The sequence below is a fragment of the Gouania willdenowi genome, chromosome 7, assembly GCF_900634775.1.
Source record: "Gouania willdenowi chromosome 7, fGouWil2.1, whole genome shotgun sequence".
NCBI lineage: Eukaryota > Metazoa > Chordata > Actinopteri > Blenniiformes > Gobiesocidae > Gouania > Gouania willdenowi.
Window position 1 is genome coordinate 20,256,873 of NC_041050.1, and position 23,132 is coordinate 20,280,004.

General features: G+C 39.5%; 1 protein-coding gene across 5 annotated transcripts in view; it reads right to left on the minus strand.

The window, feature by feature from the left end:
• vps13d (vacuolar protein sorting 13 homolog D) overlaps window positions 1-23,132 on the minus strand; it is a 75,051-nt gene that overhangs the window by 30,748 nt on the left and 21,171 nt on the right. For 2 of the 5 annotated variants that reach the window (XM_028453118.1, XM_028453114.1), the window contains exons 9-39: window positions 22,986-23,086; window positions 22,664-22,832; window positions 22,350-22,451; window positions 22,067-22,256; window positions 21,780-21,959; window positions 21,425-21,555; window positions 21,228-21,282; window positions 20,349-20,516; window positions 17,887-18,017; window positions 17,661-17,793; window positions 15,304-17,565; window positions 14,959-15,110; window positions 13,078-14,115; window positions 11,170-11,260; window positions 10,964-11,090; window positions 10,682-10,862; window positions 10,271-10,495; window positions 8,723-8,876; window positions 8,265-8,481; window positions 5,573-5,744; window positions 4,523-4,638; window positions 4,042-4,266; window positions 3,661-3,965; window positions 3,361-3,494; window positions 2,049-2,204; window positions 1,579-1,765; window positions 1,400-1,474; window positions 1,113-1,313; window positions 566-655; window positions 290-430; window positions 52-177 (exon numbers count right to left, since the gene is read on the minus strand). In XM_028453118.1, coding sequence (XP_028308919.1) covers window positions 52-177; window positions 290-430; window positions 566-655; window positions 1,113-1,313; window positions 1,400-1,474; window positions 1,579-1,765; window positions 2,049-2,204; window positions 3,361-3,494; window positions 3,661-3,965; window positions 4,042-4,266; window positions 4,523-4,638; window positions 5,573-5,744; window positions 8,265-8,481; window positions 8,723-8,876; window positions 10,271-10,495; window positions 10,682-10,862; window positions 10,964-11,090; window positions 11,170-11,260; window positions 13,078-14,115; window positions 14,959-15,110; window positions 15,304-17,565; window positions 17,661-17,793; window positions 17,887-18,017; window positions 20,349-20,516; window positions 21,228-21,282; window positions 21,425-21,555; window positions 21,780-21,959; window positions 22,067-22,256; window positions 22,350-22,451; window positions 22,664-22,832; window positions 22,986-23,086 — 7,735 coding nt within the window. Of the gene's footprint in view, window positions 1-51; window positions 178-289; window positions 431-565; window positions 656-1,112; window positions 1,314-1,399; window positions 1,475-1,578; window positions 1,766-2,048; window positions 2,205-3,360; window positions 3,495-3,660; window positions 3,966-4,041; window positions 4,267-4,522; window positions 4,639-5,572; window positions 5,745-8,264; window positions 8,482-8,722; window positions 8,877-10,270; window positions 10,496-10,681; window positions 10,863-10,963; window positions 11,091-11,169; window positions 11,261-13,077; window positions 14,116-14,958; window positions 15,111-15,303; window positions 17,566-17,660; window positions 17,794-17,886; window positions 18,018-20,348; window positions 20,517-21,227; window positions 21,283-21,424; window positions 21,556-21,779; window positions 21,963-22,066; window positions 22,257-22,349; window positions 22,452-22,663; window positions 22,833-22,985; window positions 23,087-23,132 lie in introns of all 5 variants that reach the window. The other 3 variants (XM_028453113.1, XM_028453116.1, XM_028453115.1) reach the window with 2 other exon arrangements.

The following is a 23,132-nucleotide window of genomic DNA, read 5'->3' on the forward strand; positions in this document are numbered from 1 at the left end:
TCCCCACTCATCAGTAACATGTTTGTGGTTCAGTGTGTTGCAAATACTCACTTTGCCTAATGCTGGGTGGGTCAACCGAGGAGCCAATCCAGAGTGGAGGGGGTGAAGGCTGGGGAGTACTTTCCTCCTTGTTACAGTAGTCTGCTATCCAGGAGCTCTTGGTGCTGTTGTACTGTTCTAAAATGGGCCGTATCCAAAAGCTTTAATCCTTGATCAACATTAGGGAACTTGCTCCACATGCAGTGCTGTTTTATCACAACAGCCTGGCAATATATTCAAATAAACTCACCAAGGAGGACAGCAGTGATGTTGATGTCCAGTCTTTGCTTGGCTCTGATCTCCATTTTTAAACGTGGAGGATGAAAGCGACCAGCGGCCTGCTGCTGCCAGGACAGGAAACATGGCCACGGCTCGATGAAGGGCTCCCAGCCTGTAACACACAGACAACAACGCTCAGATGCTGCATCCAGATATTACCCACTTTTTGAAGAAGTCCATTGAATAATGACAAATATGTTTGTGCTGGCTTTGAAACAAGGAAACAACAGCAAAGCTTCTAAAGCACCTGAAAGCTCTCTGTTGTAGTAGTCCCCACTCAGTGTGAAGCTGGCGTTGCCCTCTTGGGTAGAGCCGATGCGTTGCAGAACATAAAGCCCTACAATATAAAATAACACTCACTGTTAAAAAAAAAATACAAATACATGTTCAACTCCATTTGGCACTTTGATACTATAGACTCCCAAAAGGCTACTTACTATACTGTCATTTCTGTCAAGTCTTTTCAGTTGAATTAGGTCAGACTAGTTTAACAGAGGATCAATAGATGGCTGTAGAGTAATATGAGAAAAAGAGCTAGCTAATATAACCAATATAAACTATTTACAGATGATGAAGAACAAGGGGGCCCACACTTTTTATAGATTGGATCTTTTAAGTTCCTGTACTGCAGTTTTGGTACTTTGAATTTGAAAATTATAATCCAAGATAGCAACAGCCACTAAAGAAAATCCTATTTTAATGTGTGTAAGACAAAATTAATCAAGAAATAACATTAAATAAAGTACAATGTGTTGGCTTAAAATGTTGTGTAACTTCACAAGAGAGAATCTTACTGGAGAAAGTGAACTCAGCCAATGGAATGTCACAGTCTAGGCAGTCGTCAATGAAACAGATGCAGATTCTGTCCGCTTTGAGCTCAACACCTGACAAAGGTGCGGAATGACTGCTGAAGCTGGAGTCTGCTTGAGTCCCTCGATGTCCTGCTATGTTTTCAGCATTCTCAAACAGCCAAGTGGCAGCCTGGTTTAGCTGGCCTTAAAAAAGGATACATCTTCATTAAAACAGGCTCTAGTGAACTAATCCTACGGAGCATAAACCAGCGTTAGGATCTCTTCCATACCTTTGCACTGGATCAGGGCTCTTTTGCAATCATCTTTTTTAAAGCCAAGATCCTGTAAACGGGTCAGCTGGCCCTCTAAAAGCACAAACAAAATCAGTTTTTTCCTCCCAAATGAAGGGTTAAAAAATGTCTTTTGAACTTTAAAAAGTAGGTATCCTTCTCTTCTGGCCATTACATACCAATGAGAGCCTCAGTCTTCTGCCGGTAATTTTTTTTGGGAGTAGTGCCTGCCTCTGTGACTGTTGTGCAGCTCTCATCATCAGGAGGAGGTGATGGCGAACTGGCAGTAGGAATCGACTTAGCAATGGCCAAGAACAGTTGTATATCATTATAGGACAGACGGATGTCTAAAGCAGGAAACTGAATCTGTCACAGAATTGAAACACAGGAGTAAATGTACTGGTTCCATAGGACATCACATGTGTGAAAACTGCTTGTACTTGCAGAGGAAGACTAAAGCCAAAATAGTCATTTCAGTGTCGGATGAATCAAAAAAAATATTAACTACCCTTTGGAGTTTTATTCTCTGCATAAAACACATCATTATTTATTTTCTATGGGTGGACTCTTTCTTTTTAGGTCAATATTTGATGACTAGACTAACTATATTGCTACATGGTGAAGAAAAAAGACTTCACTATTCTCTGACCTCCAGCAGTGGTGGGATGTCCTCAACATTGAAGGCATCCAGCAGACCAGAGGTGCTCTGGTATGTCGGACTCCCACACAGTTCCACTTGCACATTGACAGGGTCAATGATAGAGAGTGCAGTCTCCTGTTCACTGCCCAGCCGACATGAGAAAACCTATAGGTGACAAACAATTTTGATGTCACGTGTGATGTGTATGTGTAAAAGTACAAGCACGTGAGTGGCCATTGTGCTAACCTGTGTGATGTCTGCAGAAGGTTAATTGTGAGAATACGAATGCAATCCGTTTTCTTTATTATTATTTTTCTGACTTATTTCGATGTTCCATTACTCTGCCAATTGTTAACTGATCTACACCATTCAAATATCAAAATGCTCTGCTGCTTAGTGGCAATGCTGCTATCCAATTTGTAACATGCAAACATTTTTACGTTTTATGTAATACTGTTTTATGCTTTCACTGTAAAGTGCTATATCTCTGTCAATATTTAACTCAAAGACACAATTTTAGCTCCACAATGTTGTCCACTCTCTACTCTACAATTATATGTACTTTGTAGAGGTTTCACTCTGACAAAATTAATTTATATAATTCTTTTATTTGACCCGGTTTGTCATGCTGCATGCAAATCTTAACCGATTTTCACCATTCAAAGATGAAAATGTTCTGCTGCTTAGTGACAATATCTAATTTGTAAAATGCTAACTCTCTTACTTTTAATGTAATTTAAGGTTTTATTGAAATTAGGCTGCTTTTGCAAGCCTTAGCGGCGGATTCACTTTGCGGTGACTGTTTTTTGCGCCAAAAATAATACGACCTACATTCAAGTGGAAACTCACAGACAGAGATCATAGCTTGTCACTCCCAACGCACAGCTCCAGTGAGCTTCTGTGTCTTTTACTCTGAGAGTTCTATGGCTAGTTTAGTCAAGTGTGATCAGAGCCTCCTTCCTTCGAGCAATGCACAATGTCTGTAACTCTGACTCTAAATAATTGTTTGTTAAATCCTCAATGACATAATGTAATGCTGTTAGTTCTCTGTGAGTACTGCCTACAAATATCTACGCTTTTGGTAATGTGTACAAACTTGTGTTCATTGACAATAAACACATACTGTACAGCCAGAGGAGTTGGCAATCTTTTTTCGCATTCCTACTTGCATTGTCGCAGCAATGCAAAATTGTCTAGTTTGATTTATATTGCATGGGACAAATTTGATTTCTAAACTTCAATGGAATCTTCATTGAATCCCACAGACAATAAAGTAGCCATACTAACACTACGATGGCCACTTTTGGAAACATATGCTCACCTCTATTCCTGCAAGGCTACCCGAGAAGGGTCGGTCCAACAGGCGAGGCTTGTATGTGAGAACAGTGGTGCCTTTTAGAATGATAGCATTTGTATCTAAACAGGATGAATCCTCCACAACCACAAACTCTGTGCCTGTAAGACAGCACAACAAATGTAAGAGAACTTTTAACTTCCAAATGTTTAGAGGCAGATGTTAATAGCCGTTGGCTTTGAGTATGCCTGCCACGAGCACCTACTGTAGCTGTCATTTATGTTTTATGTTATTGTGAAAACATAGTTGAAAAATAGCTTCTTTAACCTGTTACGTTAATCTTGACCTCAAGACAATGTTCTTGAGTGACTGGCATTGTTGATCTCTTGGTGACCACGCCACTTTTTACAGTTTTAGGCATGACAACTTCAGTGGTGGTGTTGGTGCTGGCGTGGCCAATGCTGGACTCAGTGCTGGTGGTACTACTACAATGTTTTTGAGACCCGGATTGTCTGGAGGTATTTTCAGCAGGCTTCTGTAGGAAATCTTGGACCAGCTGCAGCCAGTCAAAAATGAGAAAAACTCTGAGGTTGTTCAGGACAACTGTGAAGGAGGATGAGTCCCGTGTCGATCTGTGGGAGGTGAAGCATATTTTTCATGGGCAGCTTGGAAATTTGAACCCACTCAAAATGTATGTAATCCTCTTACCTGTAATGGAGTTCCAGCTGCAGCGATGCTCGGTTTGAACCAGTTTTAGAGGCCTGCAAAATGCAGTCAAACACGTTGCACCTTGTCCGGTCAGCTTCAGTACTTCTATTACTTGTCTCAGTGTAACGTGTGTCATATGCCAGCAGGGAGTGAGAAACAAGGTTGACAGACTTGGATCCACTAGAGAAACTCTCAAAAAGCAACTTGGATTTCATGAAGTCAAACCTTGGAGGTGGGTAGGGGTGAGGAAGAGAAAAAGAAAATGTACCTTTTGTATTCTCAATATTTCACAGACTTTACATTGAAATCAGATGTACCTCTTTTATATATCAAGGTACAATGGGAACTATAATGAGATACTAGTGAAAGGTACAATGTGAAATATTACGATTCTTAAACACAGTATATTTGTATAAAGTATATAGTGTTATTTCGCAAAGGTTTGATAAAAATGAGTCTTACACCAGAGAAAAAAGGTTACCTTGCCAATGATGATCTGTTATCAGTAGAGTTTGGGCTGTTCAGGAGCTCCAGACTGACATCCATCATTTCCACCGAAAATGACAAATTTGTGTAGACGTCCCCACTGAGCACCGTCTACACAATATTAGAGAGAACAATGCACTTCACTGGTGGGAATTGGGAAAACTTGATAATTGTAATGAAGAACAGGGGTGCCCACATTTTTTTGACTTAATCAACTTTTGAATTGTCCAAGTCTAATGATCCACCTCCACATTTCTAAACAAATGTAAATGGTTTGGGAGTTAACAAATCTTTTTGCAAGGAGTGAGTTCTCTTATCAAAATAATGCTTGTATTTTTTTAATTAAATAACTAATGCACACAAACCTGGTACATTGCAAACAAAGTGTTCTTCCTGAACGCTGCTCTAAAAGATTTACTAAATGTTGCCATGGCGATAAAGTGATGCTAGGATACAGTGTAATTCTGCTTTGGAATCTGTCCTTTTCCTTGCTTCCAGGTATAACAGTATGATCCTTGATTGACTTAATTATCTATGGATGGCTGGATGGTATCTCAGTCAACTAAGCGCAGTCGCTACACTCCTGTCTGCTGTTCAAGTAAAACTGTTTAAAGCGATATACAACCCATCACATGAATAAAGCTGAATAATAAAACTTTGTTACTAATTTGTGTCAGAAAAGTCTTTGAAGTAATTTAAGGGCAACTTTTATCCTTTAAATACACATATTATCCCTTTAGATGTGGGGATCACCAATTTGGAGACTCCAGCTCCATTGAAAGTTTATGTGAATTAATCTTTCAATTCAACATTTTTCTACTACTGCAGTGAAGTACATTTGTTGACCTGCTATTCTGCCTTCTTCATAATATCATTCATTCTTTCAGACTCTTTCAGCCAGAGCAACTATCTGCTCTCTCTCCTGTTCATGCAGGTCAAAATTAATTGTCAATCTCTTTCATGAGTCGATTGCAAAAGAAATAAATGATAATTGGGATTTATATGATGGGCACCCAAATCTAGAGAGTATCTGTGGTGTTCCTACACAGATGCTGGGGTCCTGCAGATTGTACGGTCGCAGAAACTCTTCCACAGGCTCTCCCAGGTTGCTCTCCAGCAACCCTCTGATCAATCGGTACTGCTCAACATTTAGAGAGCAGTGGACTGATGACAGCGTACCATGGATGGACATATCAGGAACCGCATGGCTGAGCTCTCTGTGGGGAAAAATAGCCTTGATTACATGTACATTCAGAAATTGCAATTGAATTAAATTTCCCTCAAAAAAATCAATTAACTATTCTTGAATATCTGACTAATAATAATAATAATAATAATAATAACAGGGTTGGTTTGATGAAACCTAAGACTTGGATAGGAAACTTAAGCACCCGTAGGACACTGGGCACAGGGCTGGACACTTATCTATTTATGTGGTAGCAATTGAAAAAAAATAGCACCACAAGGAAAAAACAAGTAGCACTCCCAAGTGAACAATTAGTGAATGTGTTTATTGGTAAAATGTATTTGATAATTATATGACCAGAAATTTAATTATATAATATTGACTGGCAATTAAAGTGGTTTTTCGACACATGGAGTGGCAAGAGTGCTGAGTGGAAAGTTTTATTTTCTTGATTATCCCGTTGTTCTGCAGAATTTTCAACCATATTTTGTAATGCCTAACAGCTTCAGAATTCAAAGAAAATATTCTGAAACTACTTTGAAACTACCTTTGGAAACACTGAAAATGCCTGACATGTGTCAAACAAAGCAAGCCAAACCATTAGACACACACAAACACCAGAATCCATCTTGTATTGTTCCCACCTTTGCCTTTTGATATGTTAATAGCAGTAGCCGTAGCAGTAGCTACTGCTATTAACATATCTCCGTATGAAAATAGAAAGATGTCGACGCAGGAGGATGAACGTGTAGAAGCTGCTATAAACTCAGTTTTAGAAGAATCCAGCATTTCCTTTTTGAAAGTCTAACAGCGAGAGGCGCTTTGTGCATTTTTAGACGGTAAAGACAGCAAAGCAGAGCCTTGTTGTTGTTGTAGCAGCGTCTCTGTGGCGCATGCCGATGATGACATCATCGTTTGTTACCGTGTGATTGGCTAAAACAAATCATGGTGGACAGGCGCTTCGCCCACTCATCTTCAAGCATTCTGTTCATGTCTCTCCCTTGTTCCAAAAGGATATAAGATATATTGAGTTTTCTACTTTGGCATTATAGAAAATTACAATATTGCCTATATATCAATATATATCTTTCAATAGCTTATTTTGTATCAAAATGCTTGTTTTAAGAGTCGCTGCTTTTGCTACTTCTCAGAACAGCATGAAAAGCACTGTTAAATGAATTGCTGAGTGCATTCTAACCCAGACCTTCCCTTAAACAAGCCACACTGTAGAACTCACTCACACATGCTGTCCCTTAGAGGAGAAAAAGCCAAAAGTGACACATATTGTGCAGCTGTTTGTTAATAAATTTAACCCAGAATTGTCATTCTGGTAAGACTTTGAGTTAAAAAATATCAAGATTTAAATTGTATATCACCATTATAAGAAAAAATATTGAGATGAATTTAGCTGTGTTTGCATTCACAATGAACTTTTGGAAGTGTTCCAAACTGAGAGGAAAACTCCGTCACTAACAGGACCTGCTTGCTAATAATGCACAATAAGTCAAATCGTTCAGTGTTGATATAATTTCAGCAGCAAGAGTGATCATGTAAAAATGAAGCAACACTCAGTGAGTCTTACACTCGCTTATCCTCAGCACATCAGAGCCACCAGAGCTTTCTCCCTGTTGTCTGTCAAGATAGCTCTATGTCAGAGCTATGAATTTGATTGCAACCACTCCAAGACTTTGTCCAGAGTAAAATAAGCTTCACTGTCACGCTATGGACTTCAGTTACTTCTTCACATAGAACCAAAAGCAGACTTTTCCAGGGAAACAAAGCAGCATTGAACCTCAGTTTGCCTCATTTGTGTGTTCCAAAGAGCCCACATTCTCTACATATAACCCCTCAGAGGGATTGCTGGCGTAGTAGTATTTCATCAATCCCATTAGAACCCAACGCCATCCATCATTCTTTTTCAGCCTAACAAAATTTGGAAGGTATCCAATCTTACTCAGGAAAAAAGGCACAAATACACGCGCACACACTATCAAGGACAGATACCGGGTGATGCCATCTCCGAACGAACAGAACAAACTGACTTGACCTCCTCCCTGCTTTCTCCTTCTTATCTCTCGAGGTGGGGGTAGAACAGTTGAATTGGGTAGAAATGTGTGTGTAAAGTGTGATCTTTAGTCAGTCTTGCTTTTTTCCTCTGGCCGGAGCTTTTTGACTATCCTGCTTTGTTTCTGACCACCTTTCCTCCCAACAGGATGGGACACTTCTTCTTTTGTACTCTTTTTCATTTAGTTTATAATAAATCCTTTTTTTTATAAAATCATCACGCTTCGACTGGACTCCATCATTCAACCAGAGCAATAAATCATGTCTCCAAATGAGGTCAACCGCAAATTTGCCGTGACACTGGCATCAACCAAGCTCAAAACCCAATGATAAAAAAACTAAAAAGAAACCTGCTTTATCTTCACAAAGCCAAAAATATTTCAGTCATCTTGCCATAACAGAGACCATCCCATTAAAACAAAGAGCTCAAATTGGTTTCACAAGAACAATAGAAAAACCATTGGATAGTGTGATGATCACAACATACCTATCTAGGTTGCGTTCCACTTTGAGCTTCAGGCGGCAGCAGTCTTTCAGCAGGTTGTCTCCAGTGCGCCGCACAGAGTATGAGGGAAAAATAACATCTGAGGGTACAGGGGGTTTAGCAGCTCCATCTGAAGGTTGACAGGCAACACACTCTGCAGCAAAAATGACCATCTCCTGCAGGTCCAGAGCCATGCAGTCCAACAGGCACACATGGTCTTCTAATCAGGAATACAAGTGCATGCAAAACCATTTTATTAATGGATAGGTAAGAAACAAGAATTTACCCTGACCTTGTTTTTTTCCTATCAATACAGTAAATATTATTTGGTGCAGATAAACGCTTTTAAACATTACAAAACCTGTGCAACAACAGTTGCTTTATGTTTCTCGATCTCGCTCTATATATAGAGTATAGCACAGAATATATAATGTACCTGTGCTTTCTAAATCAACACAAACCTGAGCTGTGATATCCATCCTTTGCTGAGTTTTCTGCTGAGCCTGGAACTTGTGGTTTACTGAGTGTGAAATTTGTGAACGAGGTGCATTTGCAGGGCTGTGTTGTGGCAGCTTCCGCCTCTTGGCTTTTTTCTGCTGCTCTCTGGACACGGTCCTTTTTCAAAGGAAACAGTCATGTCACAAATATCACAAGCATAAAAGAAGAAAACACCACCCAGAAATTGAAAAACAAACGTATTCAAATGACCGACAATGACACAATGGTATAGTACGCAGGAAACCCATCTCAAGTGCAATCCTTTTAAGTGATTGATGCAACTCTAAAAATTTATCAATTATGGGCAAAAACATCCCCAGAATCTTCTAGTTAAGGAGAACATATTTGTCTTCATTCATTCTGCAATGACTATGTTAAATTGTTTTATTGTTGTAGAGTGAAAAGCTTGTTTATTATTTGTAACCTAAACATAGATTTACACTTAAGGACAATTTATAAATCATGTCCTAATCACATGACGAAAACATGAATCAAGTACCTACAAAGGACCAAACTACATGCAACATGATTTAACAGATGCAAAATTCCACATATTAATACAAATGCAAAAATAACAACAAAAAGTGCTGTTTCAAATGCATTGACAAGAAGAAAATTATCTGTACAATAACAGTTAGGCTTGGGTTTTTCAGGTAGTTTCAGGGAGATCTTTCATATATTGCGTTTTCATATTCATCAATCTGCCAATATATAGATATATCTTAAAAATACAGAATGATAGCTCCTATAAAATGTGCCAGTAAATTGAATCACTACCCCAAAACAATTTAAATATAAGTAAGTAGTCTAATGAAACAAACACTAGCAATGAACTAGCTTTATGAATTTCTTAATATCTTTTATGTAGTTCACCCAATAGGTAACTTATTCCTGCACAGTGCCAGCTTTTTCAGTCAAAATGCCATAGTTGAAGATACCAATGTAACCCTCTTTTCTTTACCGAAAGAGGATAAAAACAGTTGTGACAGGAAAAATCTGTGACCGCATGGGGCAACAGTTCCAAGTTTTCGGTTTTGTAGTAGACAACAAAGCAGAGAAGAAGAGCTCTAAGGGGCCTTTACTTCCCCTAAAACAGTGTGCAACTGACTCCCAATGCCTGAAGTAATCAAGGACAGTTGAAGATGCACAAACACAAACACCAAGGAGAGAAGGACTCCCATCTGAAGATTGGTGGATCAACAAAAGTTTAAATAGTTTTTAAGCTATGATTTTATGTTTGTGGATTAAAACCTTAAAATCATGGTACTACGACACCGAGCAGGAGCAGTGAAGTGTGTTTGAGGTGGCATGCTCTTTGACTTGTGATAAGGTTTTAGTATTTTTAAGTTACGAGCTCAAATGAACATTGAAAACAGATTTCACAGCAAGGGAAATTAGCAGAATTTCAAAAGGTTACTGGTTTTAAGGAAAAATGCATTAAGTTAAAGTGACACTAAATAGAGTGACAAAAGGCAAAGAGGAGGCAGAACCTGGAAGGGTGCGAGACTCACCAGTGAGGGGAAAAAGGCATGTGCCATGGTGAGTTTTTCTACCTTATCTTTGAGAGAAAAAGTCCCATGTGCCCCAGCTGGCAGAAATCTGTTGCGCACTCTCAACTGGCCTAAGTTAGCAACAATGGCGCGGGGTGACCTTGAGCTCTCTGGAATGACAATAACTGGAGCTCCGGCCTCAATGTCGAGTAAAACCCTTGATGCACGCTGAGGATGATCACGTACCTGCAGAAAACACACAATTAAAAACTTACAGGAAAAATACCTGTTCTAGATGCAAGAAAGAATTCAATTCATTTTCAACACAAATATTCACTCATTTTGGTTGGCAACTTCTTATCATGGGTTGATGGTAGTTCCCAAAGCCAGACCAATTAAGGATGATTAGTCTATGGTAGTGATACTACTTACAGCCTGGCCCTCCATAGCGGCTCTCTGCCTGCCCAGAACATCCTGCAGCTGGGTAAAGTGTTGGATGAAAGCCAAAACTTCGGCCTGGAAGCGCTGGGTGTGAACATACTGCACAGAGGCCATCTGTAAACACACCTTGATGTCACACTCCCGCTCGAGATAAGGATCGGGCTGGCCATACCTGAATGGAAGAGATCATAGGTTTACCCAAACCTACACAGATACTGTGTTCTTAAGAAAAACATGGTGTTTTGGATGCTTGGATCTTTTTGTGGTGTATACTTTTGAATGTTGAAGATAAGGGCCTCTCCTCCATGTGTGGTGAAGCGCTCTCTGTACAGCTCACCATGTGGGGTGAGATCACTCACGGACAAACTTCCTAAACTCCCTTTGAATGACAGATCACCATCTGAAATCAAATACGACAAAATATTTTGAGTGTACAGATTAAGATACCAATCACATTTGTATGTCTAATTAATACAAACCAAGCATTTCCACATGAGCGGAAAGTTTGGACACACTAGCTCTGGCGAGTTCACTGAATTTCCTATTCAGTATGAGAGACAAGGAATGGACCTGAAAGTGAGCACATGAACTTGTTTAGTCAAACAGCATTTACATTGCAACTATTTGAAAAAAATACAGCAACAGCGAGGACAAGGACAAAAAAATATGCAAATGAAGGCGCAGTGATCCACATTGTTCACAAATTACTGACTTGTCTTCTTATTAACTTGCTTAAACAACAATTTATTGATGGTGCAACCTGTATAGCTATACTCTGCACCTTGAATAAATTTGAATAGGCTTAGATGTCTGATGAAAAAAACAGGAATGTTTTGCAGATGTGACCTTTAGGCATACTTTAAAATGTGACTAGAGAAGGGTCTTCAAATTGACAAATTTTCTTCCCTTTGGAGCAATGGCGCCCACTACGTTCAGTTCCCTTTCAGTCAATTCACTTGTATCTCGTTCCTCTCCTTCAGGGAATAGAAGTTATAGTCATAACATTTTGTTTTCAGCAACGTAGAGGGGATTTTCTGTTGTTTTTCCTTTTTTTTTTTCTAAAATTTGTACCATCGTAATAATTGTCTGGAGATGGAACCCTCTCATCCCCAGCACAGACAGTCCTCGGTGCCCCGACACGGGGACCGGACCACGACAGTTGGTGCCAGGGGTCGGTAAATGGTAAATGGTAAATGGACTTGATTTATATAGCGCTTCATAACCACACTGAAGCAGTCCCAAAGCGCTTTACATATCAGCTCATTCACCACCAGCTCCTTTTCTTACAGCTGCACATTTGTTTCAGCACTTACAGTCCCTGCCATTAGTAATTCATTCATTCACCCAAATTCCACAAGTGTTATGAGAGCTGATGTAGGTTTTATTAAAGCTGCTTTGATTGTGCACAACTAAATGTTAGTGTCTTGTGGGATTTATGATGCTCATTTAAGTTTTGTTTGAAAATCTTTATTTTTACTGAGCTTTTGTGCTAGATCAGATTGAATTAGCTGGACGCGCTAATATTTTAGTTATTTTTATATATATTTATTTATTTTGTAATATGATTACTGTTGGATTTTGTGAGTGAATGAAGTGATGAATAAAGATAATAGTGATACATTTGTTTGGTTACTTTAATGAATGGATACAGACACATATACCTTGTTTAAAAGTATGAAATAGTTACAAAGTGAGAAAAAAAAAAATGCATAAAAATTGTGATAATCGTTAATATCGTAATAATCGTTGATTAATCAAATCGTAGCACCCTAAATCAAAATCGAATCATGAAGCACACCCCTAAAAGTAAAGCAGTAACAAAGATTACAAAAAAGTACTTTAGCTGTACTTCAGTAATTTTGGCCCTCAAAGAGCTATACAATTCAAAATGTTCTGCGCCGGTACCCTCACTTGCGCGCCACACCTCCGATGCTGTGAAAAATTCTTGGTGAGAACCCTGATGTCTTTTTTATATTTCTTTGGGCCAATATTAACAGTCCCAAGACTCTTTGCATGGCTGCAGCATAATTTGGCACACAGTAAAAAGCTATTATGGAATTACTTGCTGTTATTTTTTACATGAGATTGCACAGCAGGAGATAGCCATAGTTCTGGTGTATTTCTAAGTCAGGATTCAGATGTATGTAATGTAGACATCTTAATTGCTGTCTATCATTTATTGGAAAGCCCTTCTCCCAATCCAACCCACTACAACACAGGATCAATGGGCAATTGATAAACCATCTCCATGATCTCTTGTAAACTTAACTGAGCAAAGTAAACGTTGGTACAAAATTAGGACTTGGTTGACATGTCATATTGCTCCTGAGCAAGGGAAAAATTTGTTTGATCACTACAGAAAAGTAAAGAATGAGGTTTTGACCTACCTTCAGGACCACTTTGGTGTTGACTGGTTCATCAATGATATCGGGCTCATATGAAGAATGTCCTGGTACAGGTTCTGTTGGCATATTTATCTTAACTGCATGGTTATTGGCAGTGGATCCAATACCAAAAAAGTCCAGAATCATCACCCAAGTTTGGAGAGTGACCAAAACATCCAGACAGTTAAAGTCAACATCAACACTCCGCCCCACACTGCCATAGCGTGTTTTGAACTCTGGATGGTTCTGGTCTACCAACAGCACATTCATATGAACTAATGAATCATCAAAGTTTGGGGGTGGAATAGGAGAGCGTGTATTAAAAGTTGGCGAAGGAGGTGGTGTACTGGGACACTCAGGGTCCCACTTGGATTTGCGGATGTTTGAGGAGGGGGTGCTGGGATGCCTCTGGTAGAGCTGGAAGACGTTCTGGGCCTCCTCCATGTGGGCAGGCAGTGATTTGGGCATATCGGGGTACAAAGCATTGGATTCAGAGGGACAGCTCTGGGAAATGTACTCCTTTGGACTAAAGGTAGAGGGTTTCGGAGCTCCATGAGACACTATCAACTGTTTATACTTTGAGTCGGGATTTTTCTCAAGGAGGTCTTCCATCAGCAGCGAGCGCAAGGCCAGCTGCACTTCTAGTACATGGGGATGATCTTTTGTAAAGTTTCCCTCCAGATCTTGGAAACGCAGACTGACCAATCCCTGGGAACCCTGAGTTAGATCACCACTCAGCTGGACTTGTAGCTCTGTGACATTAAGGGTGATTTTCAATTGAGTGAAGGACAGAGAAGAGGGAGAGGGTTTGTGAGACTGTAGAGGCAGAGGAGAGGATAATCCAGTGTGGGAGAAGTTGATATGGGGAGGGTCTCTTGCAAACAGCCCTCCCTGGGGGTCTGAAAAACGGGGAGTTCTGGTGGAAGGAGTCGGTGGAGGTGGTGTGGGCGGCTGATTGGGTGTTACACGCTGTTGTTCAATGAGGAACAAATTATCCAGTGTCTGCAGAACTTGCTCATACACCGGCTTGCAGAGGAACACCTAACAGCACAGTTAAAGATAAAAGAAAATAATAATCAACTTTTTTCATATCCAGTCCAGCTAAGTTTATTGAAACTATAACAAATTAAAACAAAAAGGCTCCTTTGCTTGTTCTTGGACCCATAATGAAAGAGATTAAAGAACTAAATATTTTTTGCTAACAATACAAGTCAATAATGAATTCATTTATGTTTTATTTCTAACAATGACAAGAAAGCAAACAACAAAGCACACATCACTGTTTCTCTTACTATTTAAGTATGTAGGAATCATACACCATGTCCCTATGGTGCCACAGGTTCAAAGACAAGTTCAAGTTCTTAGTAGACAAACTAAATTGTGTTGATATTTACTTTAATTAATCAAAATAATTTCCTTTTAATCTATATGTGGTCACATATCTCCAATACTCCTCATCTTTCTGCGTCACGCAATGTTCCAACCTATGTCTTTGCAAACCCACGATACACTGAGTTGAGCATTAGGAAGGTCCAATAAAAAGCTTTCATTCATTCATTTGTTACTTTTTTAAACAAGCAATACAAGCTGGATGAATGTAGTTGCAGAAAACATTTCACTCAATGGGTCAACACTTTTGGGAAGACATTATTTAATTCTTTACGTTACAGGAATATAATGAGAAAAAAAATAATAATACTTATTTTAAAAAGCCAATCTTTCTGTATAATTTATGTGCATGCATTTCACCTTTATCTAAAGTATTCCCTTTACTGTACAATTAAATAAATGTGTAAATACTTTTTGTGTTCTGAAAACCTATATTCTTTATTAAAAACTTAATTTTTTAAAACAGTATTTCATATTGACCCAAAATGTACATACCTGAACAGAGTTACAAAATCTTCCTTCAATTCTCAGTAGACCTGTACTCTCGTAGGTCTCCTCCAGAGGAAGAAGGGTAAACTGTTCAATGTCCTTAACAGGAACTTTTTCCAGGGTGAACTTTATGGTGGTGTCTTTGAGAATATGGAAAGCTAAAAATAATAGAAATACATATGAAGTCAGCTGTATATTGACAACCTGCTTTAATTAGCAGCAGAAGCTTTGTAAGATTGCTATTGAATTCCAAAGCAAGTTGTTGGTCAGAGTGTATAACAAAGTGAGCAATAATGAATAGGAAGAACCAGAGGCATTAAATTATGTTATTTTACCTTGCAACATTCTTACCTTTTCCCTGGTTCAAGGACTCAAAGAAGTCATAGCGTGTAAACTGTGGCTCATCCTGACTGATGCGCCCACTGCCAGCTTGTGATGTGCTGTCAGCATGATCTCCTTTGGGGGGCTTCTTTAAAACTAAATGACTCATGTTGAGTGAATACAGCCGTATATCCTTGACTGACACCTGTAGCCTCTCTCCTCCTGAGTCTTGCTCATGAGCAAAGTTCTGTATTATTATGCTTCCAAGATGACCAATCAGCAGCTCAGGGTGCCCTGGCTTGCGGGGTATAGACACAACAGGGGATTCAATGCTGATATTAACATTCAGCTTCACAAAGAATGTGTCCATTGTAGATTCAGGCTCGTCCATGGAGAAATCCTCCTCTTCCTCAAATGGAAAAGCCCAGTTCTGACTTAAAGTCCGTGTTCTTCGTGAGGGAGTCTCAAACAATGAAACCATACCACTGTACTCAGCTGTTTTAGTGACTAAAACAGTCGACACTTTGGTTGCAGCACTTTTCAACATGGACCGAAAATTGTCCTCCACCTCATTTGCTGATAAACTCAGCTCCCTCAGAAACTTGGCTGAGTGGTTGTAGTGCAGTGATGCCATTTGAAGTTCTAAAGAACATTCCCCTTGGGATTTTTCTATCAGATGAAAATGTAAAGCTTCAGATGGAGTAGCCACTTTATCAGAAGGGAACATCATTCCACTGAGACTTGAGGAATCATCTTCACAACTGCCAATGCTAACCACAGATTGGCTTTGGCCTCCTTCATGCGTCAGGTCCACTAATTGCAGAGATCCAAGTGAACCATTGATGTCTAACCTACCACCCATGGAAACATTGACCTTAGTGCCAGTAATGCTGGCAGTAGCAATCTTTAGCCCTCTCTTCTCAGCACCAACAACGCTACCAGTCGGCACTGTTCGAAGGAGAAGCAAATTAAGGCGGTGGATCTCCAAAGTCAGTTCTTTGTTCTGGTCATAGGTGGCTTGATAAGTCCCTTCCATTGTATCACTGTCAGATTGTGCTACTTGCTGTTGCATGGATAATGTTGGAGCCTCTTCTTTTGGGAAAGACTTCTGAAGGAACTTAAGTAACTCCACCATAGTTTCAGGGTTGAGAATAATGTCTAGATTATTGACCTGCATGCTTGTTACCTGAAGGGAGCTATCAAGGTTCATTGAGGGGCAGTCTGAACTCACAAACTGGTACTCAAGCTTTATTAGCGCTTCCTGGTCTTTGAGAAAAGAAGTAAGAGGTGACATTGTGCTCACGGGCAAACCAGAGGATGACTCAGTATAACCATATCTCTCAGATGATCTGCCGTCAGACATTGCAGGAGATGATGGCTGACTTTCTCTGAGGCTTCCTGTAGGTAAGTCAAAACTGAGGTGCTTGTGAGAAGCCACTAAAAGATCAAAGTCAGAGCCATACGTCTGTAAAGTGTCTACCAGCAAGAGACCATGGACAGTTAGAGAGACTTCAGCATCGTAAGGCCGCTTGACAAAATGAGCATTTGTACCAAATACCTTCAGAACTGATATGTAACGGCCATCACTCTCAACCCCAAGCTGCATGTAGTTGATGTTGAATTCTGCCAACAGTAAACGAGACTCCACCAGGACTTCACGTGTGTGTTGTTCAAGGGTCATCACGCTCTGTGTGAGGCTCTTGGCTGAACCCTGCAGTTTCCATGAGCTATCCTCCCTTTGGAAAATTTTGTCATGACGGAAGGCTATATAGTCTGGTGACCTTACAATTTGACCACTTTCTTGATTTTGAACTTCATCACTTCCAGCTGAATTGCTCAACCGAGCTAGACAACTCTTTAGTGCAGTCATCTTCTCAAGATTGATATGAACTTTAAGGTCTGGTAAAGTTCCTGTCAGCACAGCCCCCGGGAGTTGTGGATCGGATGTGTAACGCAGTCTCTGCTCAAGCTGAAGAAGCACGTTAAACTTCTCCACCACATGCGTGGGACCAACCTCACTCTCTTGAAGATGCTTCCAGTTGTCCTTATAGCGACCAACCATTATTTGTAAGTCTTTAAATGACAATGAGTACTTCTCATAAAGGTTTCTGCTGTAATTCTCAGCACCTTCAATGGATGGAAAAGTGAGAAGTTCAGGATTTTGTGCTTCCGGAGACATATCGAGTTCAGGGGGTGGAGACTCCGGTGGCGTGGCAAGGGGAGTCCGATACTCATCATCACTCATGTCTTCTCCTTCAGGCTGAGCACATTTTAAGTTGGCATTGGTGTCATCTTTAAAACAAACATAATAAGAGAAAATTATCTCTTTAGACACAAAGTTAACATGTTTGAATATAAGTGCATACTTGTGTTTTATACACACTCACCTTGAGAGTTTGTCAGGAGGATCCTGCCTAAATCAACTACGACAAGCATTGGGTCTTTTGACTGGAAGTCGTCTGGGAATATCACCTGGGGTGCACAAATGTCCAGTTTCATAGTCCAGCGCTTACTGTTCTCCTGCAAACATAAGGTGTTGTCATGATTATATTCTCCACAATGATCACCTTGACAGCAGGTCTTATTTGTTAACATTTAACAAGTACTTCTTACAATGAACTCGCCCACAAGTAACTGATCAATGGTTTGTCGGATCTCAGCTTTGGTCTGCATCTTCAGCTTGTTATACTGCCTCCTGGCCGCCTCTGCCACTCTTAGCTCCAACTCAGATTGATAGCCAAAACCTGTAGATGAAAGCAAACCCATATGAATACATCAACATTCTATCAAACCATCCTTAAAATCCATGTACAAGTGGTAATACAATTGTTGATCAAATTACAGACTTCTCCAACAGGAGTCAGCTACTACCTATTACCCAGAGATGCAATAACGTCCACACGATGTGGGCAGTACTTTTGTTGTAATTCAAACTATTCACAAAACACCAAACAACAATAATATATTTAATATAAACCCCGCTTTTTAGCTTAATTCTCTCTACACAAAAATTATTCAGTACAAAACTCTTTGTGATTCCATACTTGTGACGAACATCCCACAGGATCGCCTGGGGAACCCAGTCATAAACAAACCACAAATCATATAGATTGGTTTTGCTTCCTTCCAGGTCCCCTTTGATAATCCAGCTTGAGAGGACTACTGCACTGCCAGGACAAATGTCACATTGTTCTTCCTGAATCTACAATAACCCCACCCCTCCTTTTCAGTACTCTACCCCACACTACATGCAAATTGAAAAAGCTAAACATTACTATTGAGGATGTGATTTTTTAATTTGTATTCATCCCGTACATCATGGTATGGCTGTCATTGTTCGGTGCAAACAGTCATTCGACAAATACATCTGAATGGGTATTAAAAAAGTCAAATCCTCACTTCAGCCCAGGTGAGGGTAACGAGCCTAAACGCTACAAGCAACCATTATTAAAGAAAAAGAAGCAGTAGAAAACAAAAAATCAAAGAAGAGTGATAAAGTGAGTGGAGTTAGAAGAATCAATCACACATATGGGAGCAATTTTTCGTCCAGGTGTAAAGGTTTACGGCTATACCCGGCAATCTGATGCTGCTTTCATTCTATCCCTGGAAAATTGAAACCAGCTTCAAATTACCAAGGGGTAGTATGAAACGGAAATTCAAATTAATCCCCCACCCCCATTTTTAAATTACCCCCTGCATCAACAACTGTTAGGAGGTGACATAACACCTGAGATATGGAATCCTTGACCCAATAATAATATCATTATATAATAAAAGTATTATTACATAAAATCATACGGTATAACAACAATAATAATAAAAATAGCTCTATTGATCCTTGGCCTCAAACTAATAATTTGATCTAAAATCTACCTTGATCCGAATCTTTTTCTCCCTTCTTTAAAAATAAAAGTGTTAAACGGTGCACAAACATTTTATTGAGCATGAACAGCAATTATAGAATAGAATATTGAACAGAACCTATTTCAGACTTTTTTGGGGATATCTTACAGATAAACAGGTTCAAAATTTCCTTACACACAAGGCTGACGCTGAACGTTTATGTGTGTACTTCTTGTTGCTGTGTGTCGGTCTTCCTGGTGCGCATGTGCGTGAGTTCGCTTTCTGGGGCTCATGGCTGAAGAGCATGGGCTGTTTGCCTGTGCATGCTTAAGTGTCTGTAGGATTGTGTGTGCGTGTGTTCGTACCACACGGCTGTGGGGCTGAGCTGCTGTGACTGGGCGTGTCATAACTGCTCCAGGAGTAACGCCCATAATCAAGACATTTTTTTAAATTTCCCTCCTAGTGGCAGGTCACCAAAAACCCAGGGATTTAGTTACACTTTGAAGTGTTTGAGCCACGCTACAGTATCCCATCCCATGCGCACATCAGCCAGTCTGAGGTCCCTGCCATTTAGAAGGGTGCACAGGAGATGCTATTCAGTTCTGTATTGTGTTTTGTTTTTGTATTACCCCTAGGCAAAAGTAATTGAAACACTTATTTATCTTGCAGTATTTCTTAAGAGATTTTAAGTTTTGGTAAAAAAAATAAATTAGTAACTTGTGCCAGGGATAGTATAGGAATATTGCTATGTGAGAGTTTGTTCACTGTCTATATTTTACAGTGTAATACAATTTGGAAAGTATTAAGTTTCCTTACATTGACGTTACCAAAGTTTTATATCAGTTGCTACCTGACTACCTTAGTCCAGCCCTAAAAAATACCATACCATACCATACCATACCATACCATTCAATCTGTTCATGCGGTATTAAAAACATTTTTTAATACCGCATGAACAGATTGAATGGTATGAGATTTTGCATTTATTTTAAGTTTTATAGTATTTATTTTTAACTTTTATAAGAGGAGATGTTTTATGTTTTGCAGTTAGTACCTGCTTAAAATAAATGGAAAAAGCTTGTCTTGTGCATGTAATAGTGTTTGTGAGTTTTTTCCTGTTTTACCAAACCCATACCAAACTGTGACCCCTGCACCAAGGTGCGTACCAAATGACTTGTATTTACTGTTATAAATATGGTTATGTTCACCACTTAAAAAAAACACTTCCTTACCTGAGGTGTGAACTCTCCCTTTGTAGAAAAACTCGATTATTTTTTTAATTGCTTGTGGATTGTAGATGATGTTCAGGGGACTAGTGTTTACTTCCAGGCGTCTCTCAAACTTTGACCTCACGGGGTTGCGTTCATAAATCATTTCGAACACTGGAGGTAATGAACATTCTGCAATGCAACATTACCAGACAAAAATTAGATCAGCGTAATCTAAAGCTCTAAACAAAAGTGAATTCTCTAGTTAATACAGTGGAGCAACGAACACTTCAGGAGTCAAACAAAATCACTATAGGGACAGATACTTCAGCTCAGGAATCACGGCCTCGACTAGAGGACCATAGGATGGAATATTGAGGCAGTAAAGTTTATAAACGGTAGAGTTGGAAGATCACGTAGTCCCTGTGTCAGTCACCCAACAGGTTTATTTCCTATTGCTACTATCTTGCTAAGATAAATGCTAACAGATCAACAGAATACTAAATCATTTCATGATGGAGTAACACCTGCTCTTTTTTAATACCAGTATGTAAATGGTTGGTAAATTGTTTAATTTCCTTCAGTGTTGGTTCACTACTTACAGATTGAGGCAAATAACCACTTTTTTAACTGTTGACCTTGAAACACTCTGCCAGTTGATTCCAGCTTTATATCTAACAATCTATCCTTGTCATGTCTTCAAACTGCACTTTTTTACTAACTGTAATGTTTGTATTTTTTTTTAACATGTTCTGCACTGTAAAAAGAAAGCTCCCAATCTCGTTATACTCTGTTTAATGACAATAAAGGCAATGAATTGAAATGAACTGAAAATGAGATACTGCTCTCAAACACAATAAAAACTTGAGAAAAAAAATATATTTATTCAACCATAACTCTTACCTGAAGCACGGTTAGTCTGGCTCATCGTCTGATTAAGGGAAACAACAACTTTGTCCTAAAAACAAAATACGCTAGTTAATCTCATGCCTATAACATAAAACAAATATTGCCAAAACCATTAAAGTGTAAAATAGCCATTTCATTCAATTTCCAACATTTTTTGCATCATGAAGTGACTGCTTCAAAACCTTGTTTACCATTTTGGGAGACACCAGTACAGGGAAAATGGAGTCTTGAGTTGTTAGGTCACTGAGGAACAAACCACCCAACTTCACAGATAGTAAGGAGGACTCTGAGCGAGGAAGAGACTCCAACATCACTTTCACACCTAAAATGAAATAAAAAAAGTAGCCTAAACTTACTATACGGACATACAAAGTGGAAACAACAGAAAGTAAAAAGATTTTCAATAAAATGTAGGCCCCCAACTGAAAATCTAAACATCTTCTCTTGTTTCTCTTGTCATGCAGCCGGAGGGGGCTTGATGAACATCGAGTATGACACATAAAAATCTTTGCACAATTTATTTTATAAATTAGTGCATCAATGTACCTGATATCTCAAGTTTAATGAACCCATTCTCCTGCATTGTATCTCCCAGTTTTTCTCGGTGGAAGAGAGTGACTCCACCTTTCTCAAGTAAGAACTCCAGCCGGGCAAACAAATAATCTCGCCTGGTGAAGGTGTTGAGAGTATGAGAGTCCTCTAATGGGTCAAACAAGTCTTCAGTCTCTGCTGGAATAAGAGCATTACATCAACAAGCAGGGAAAGGCACATAATGCTTGCTGCTACGAAGCTAGTAGCTGATTGTTGAATGACATCAAACAGTAGTGTTATACCAAGAATATCCCATGAGGATGGACTTGGCAGAAGTTCCTCTGGCATCTCTGGATCAATGGACTCTCCATACCAGCCTCCCCAACCTGGGAACCAAGACTGAAGGTACTGGATCATGCTGGAGCTTCCTCTCTTTGGAATTGCTGAAGTAGGTGAATCTGGCTGGAGCTCACAGCTGGGTTCTCGCACACTCTGAAAAGAATATTGTGTTGATTAAAAAAATGTGAAAGATAAATGCACTAAAACATTTTTGTTTGCTGCCAGAAAGGCATTTTTGTAGCATACCTCTGCAATTTCTTCTTGCTTTCTAAACCAGTCATGGACAATCTCTCGAAGGCTTTGCAGCTCCTCTACTGTCTGCACGTCTTCTACTCGTGCCAACTCATCCTAAGTAGCATACCAGTCATTCGTTATTACAGATTTTCTTCTTCCTTTTTTGTGAAAGAGCTTAATCTCCGATACCAAATTGTTTTAATTTTTGATTTAAAACAACTTTTAAGGAAAGATTACATTCTAAAACAAGGTGACTGCAAATATCTTCTCTTGTTTACCAGCAAACACTTGCACTTCTCAAAACAAAATGTGTAATAATACAATACCTCTTCCTGTGAACTAAGCGGGACTTTTTTGAGCTTTCTGAAGTAGAGGCTGGTGTACGTCTGAGCATCTCTGGCCCGCTGCAGGGCAAAATCCCAGCTGCCTCGCCATCTCTGCTCCCTGATCTCACTTAGGTTGGCCTGGATGGCAAACATCCACCACTGACGGCAGCTGCAAGCAAAACAAGGCTATTTCCTCAAGCTAATTCAGACATTCCAAAAGTTGTTTGCAAACAAAAAAGTTTATGTGCAGATTACTACGACAAGGCAAGTGCTTTATTTTAGTGTAATCTGAAAGGTTAAACCACTGAAGAATAGAACGTACTTTCCCAACACAGACACTTTGGGTCGCCATTGTCTGTATCGCATCTCTCTTTCTCTCCGGTCCAGCTCTTTGAGAAAAGCCATGATCTGCTGGTACTGAATCTAAGAGCATTAACAAATTTACATGTGAGGATTAATAAAGTTACAA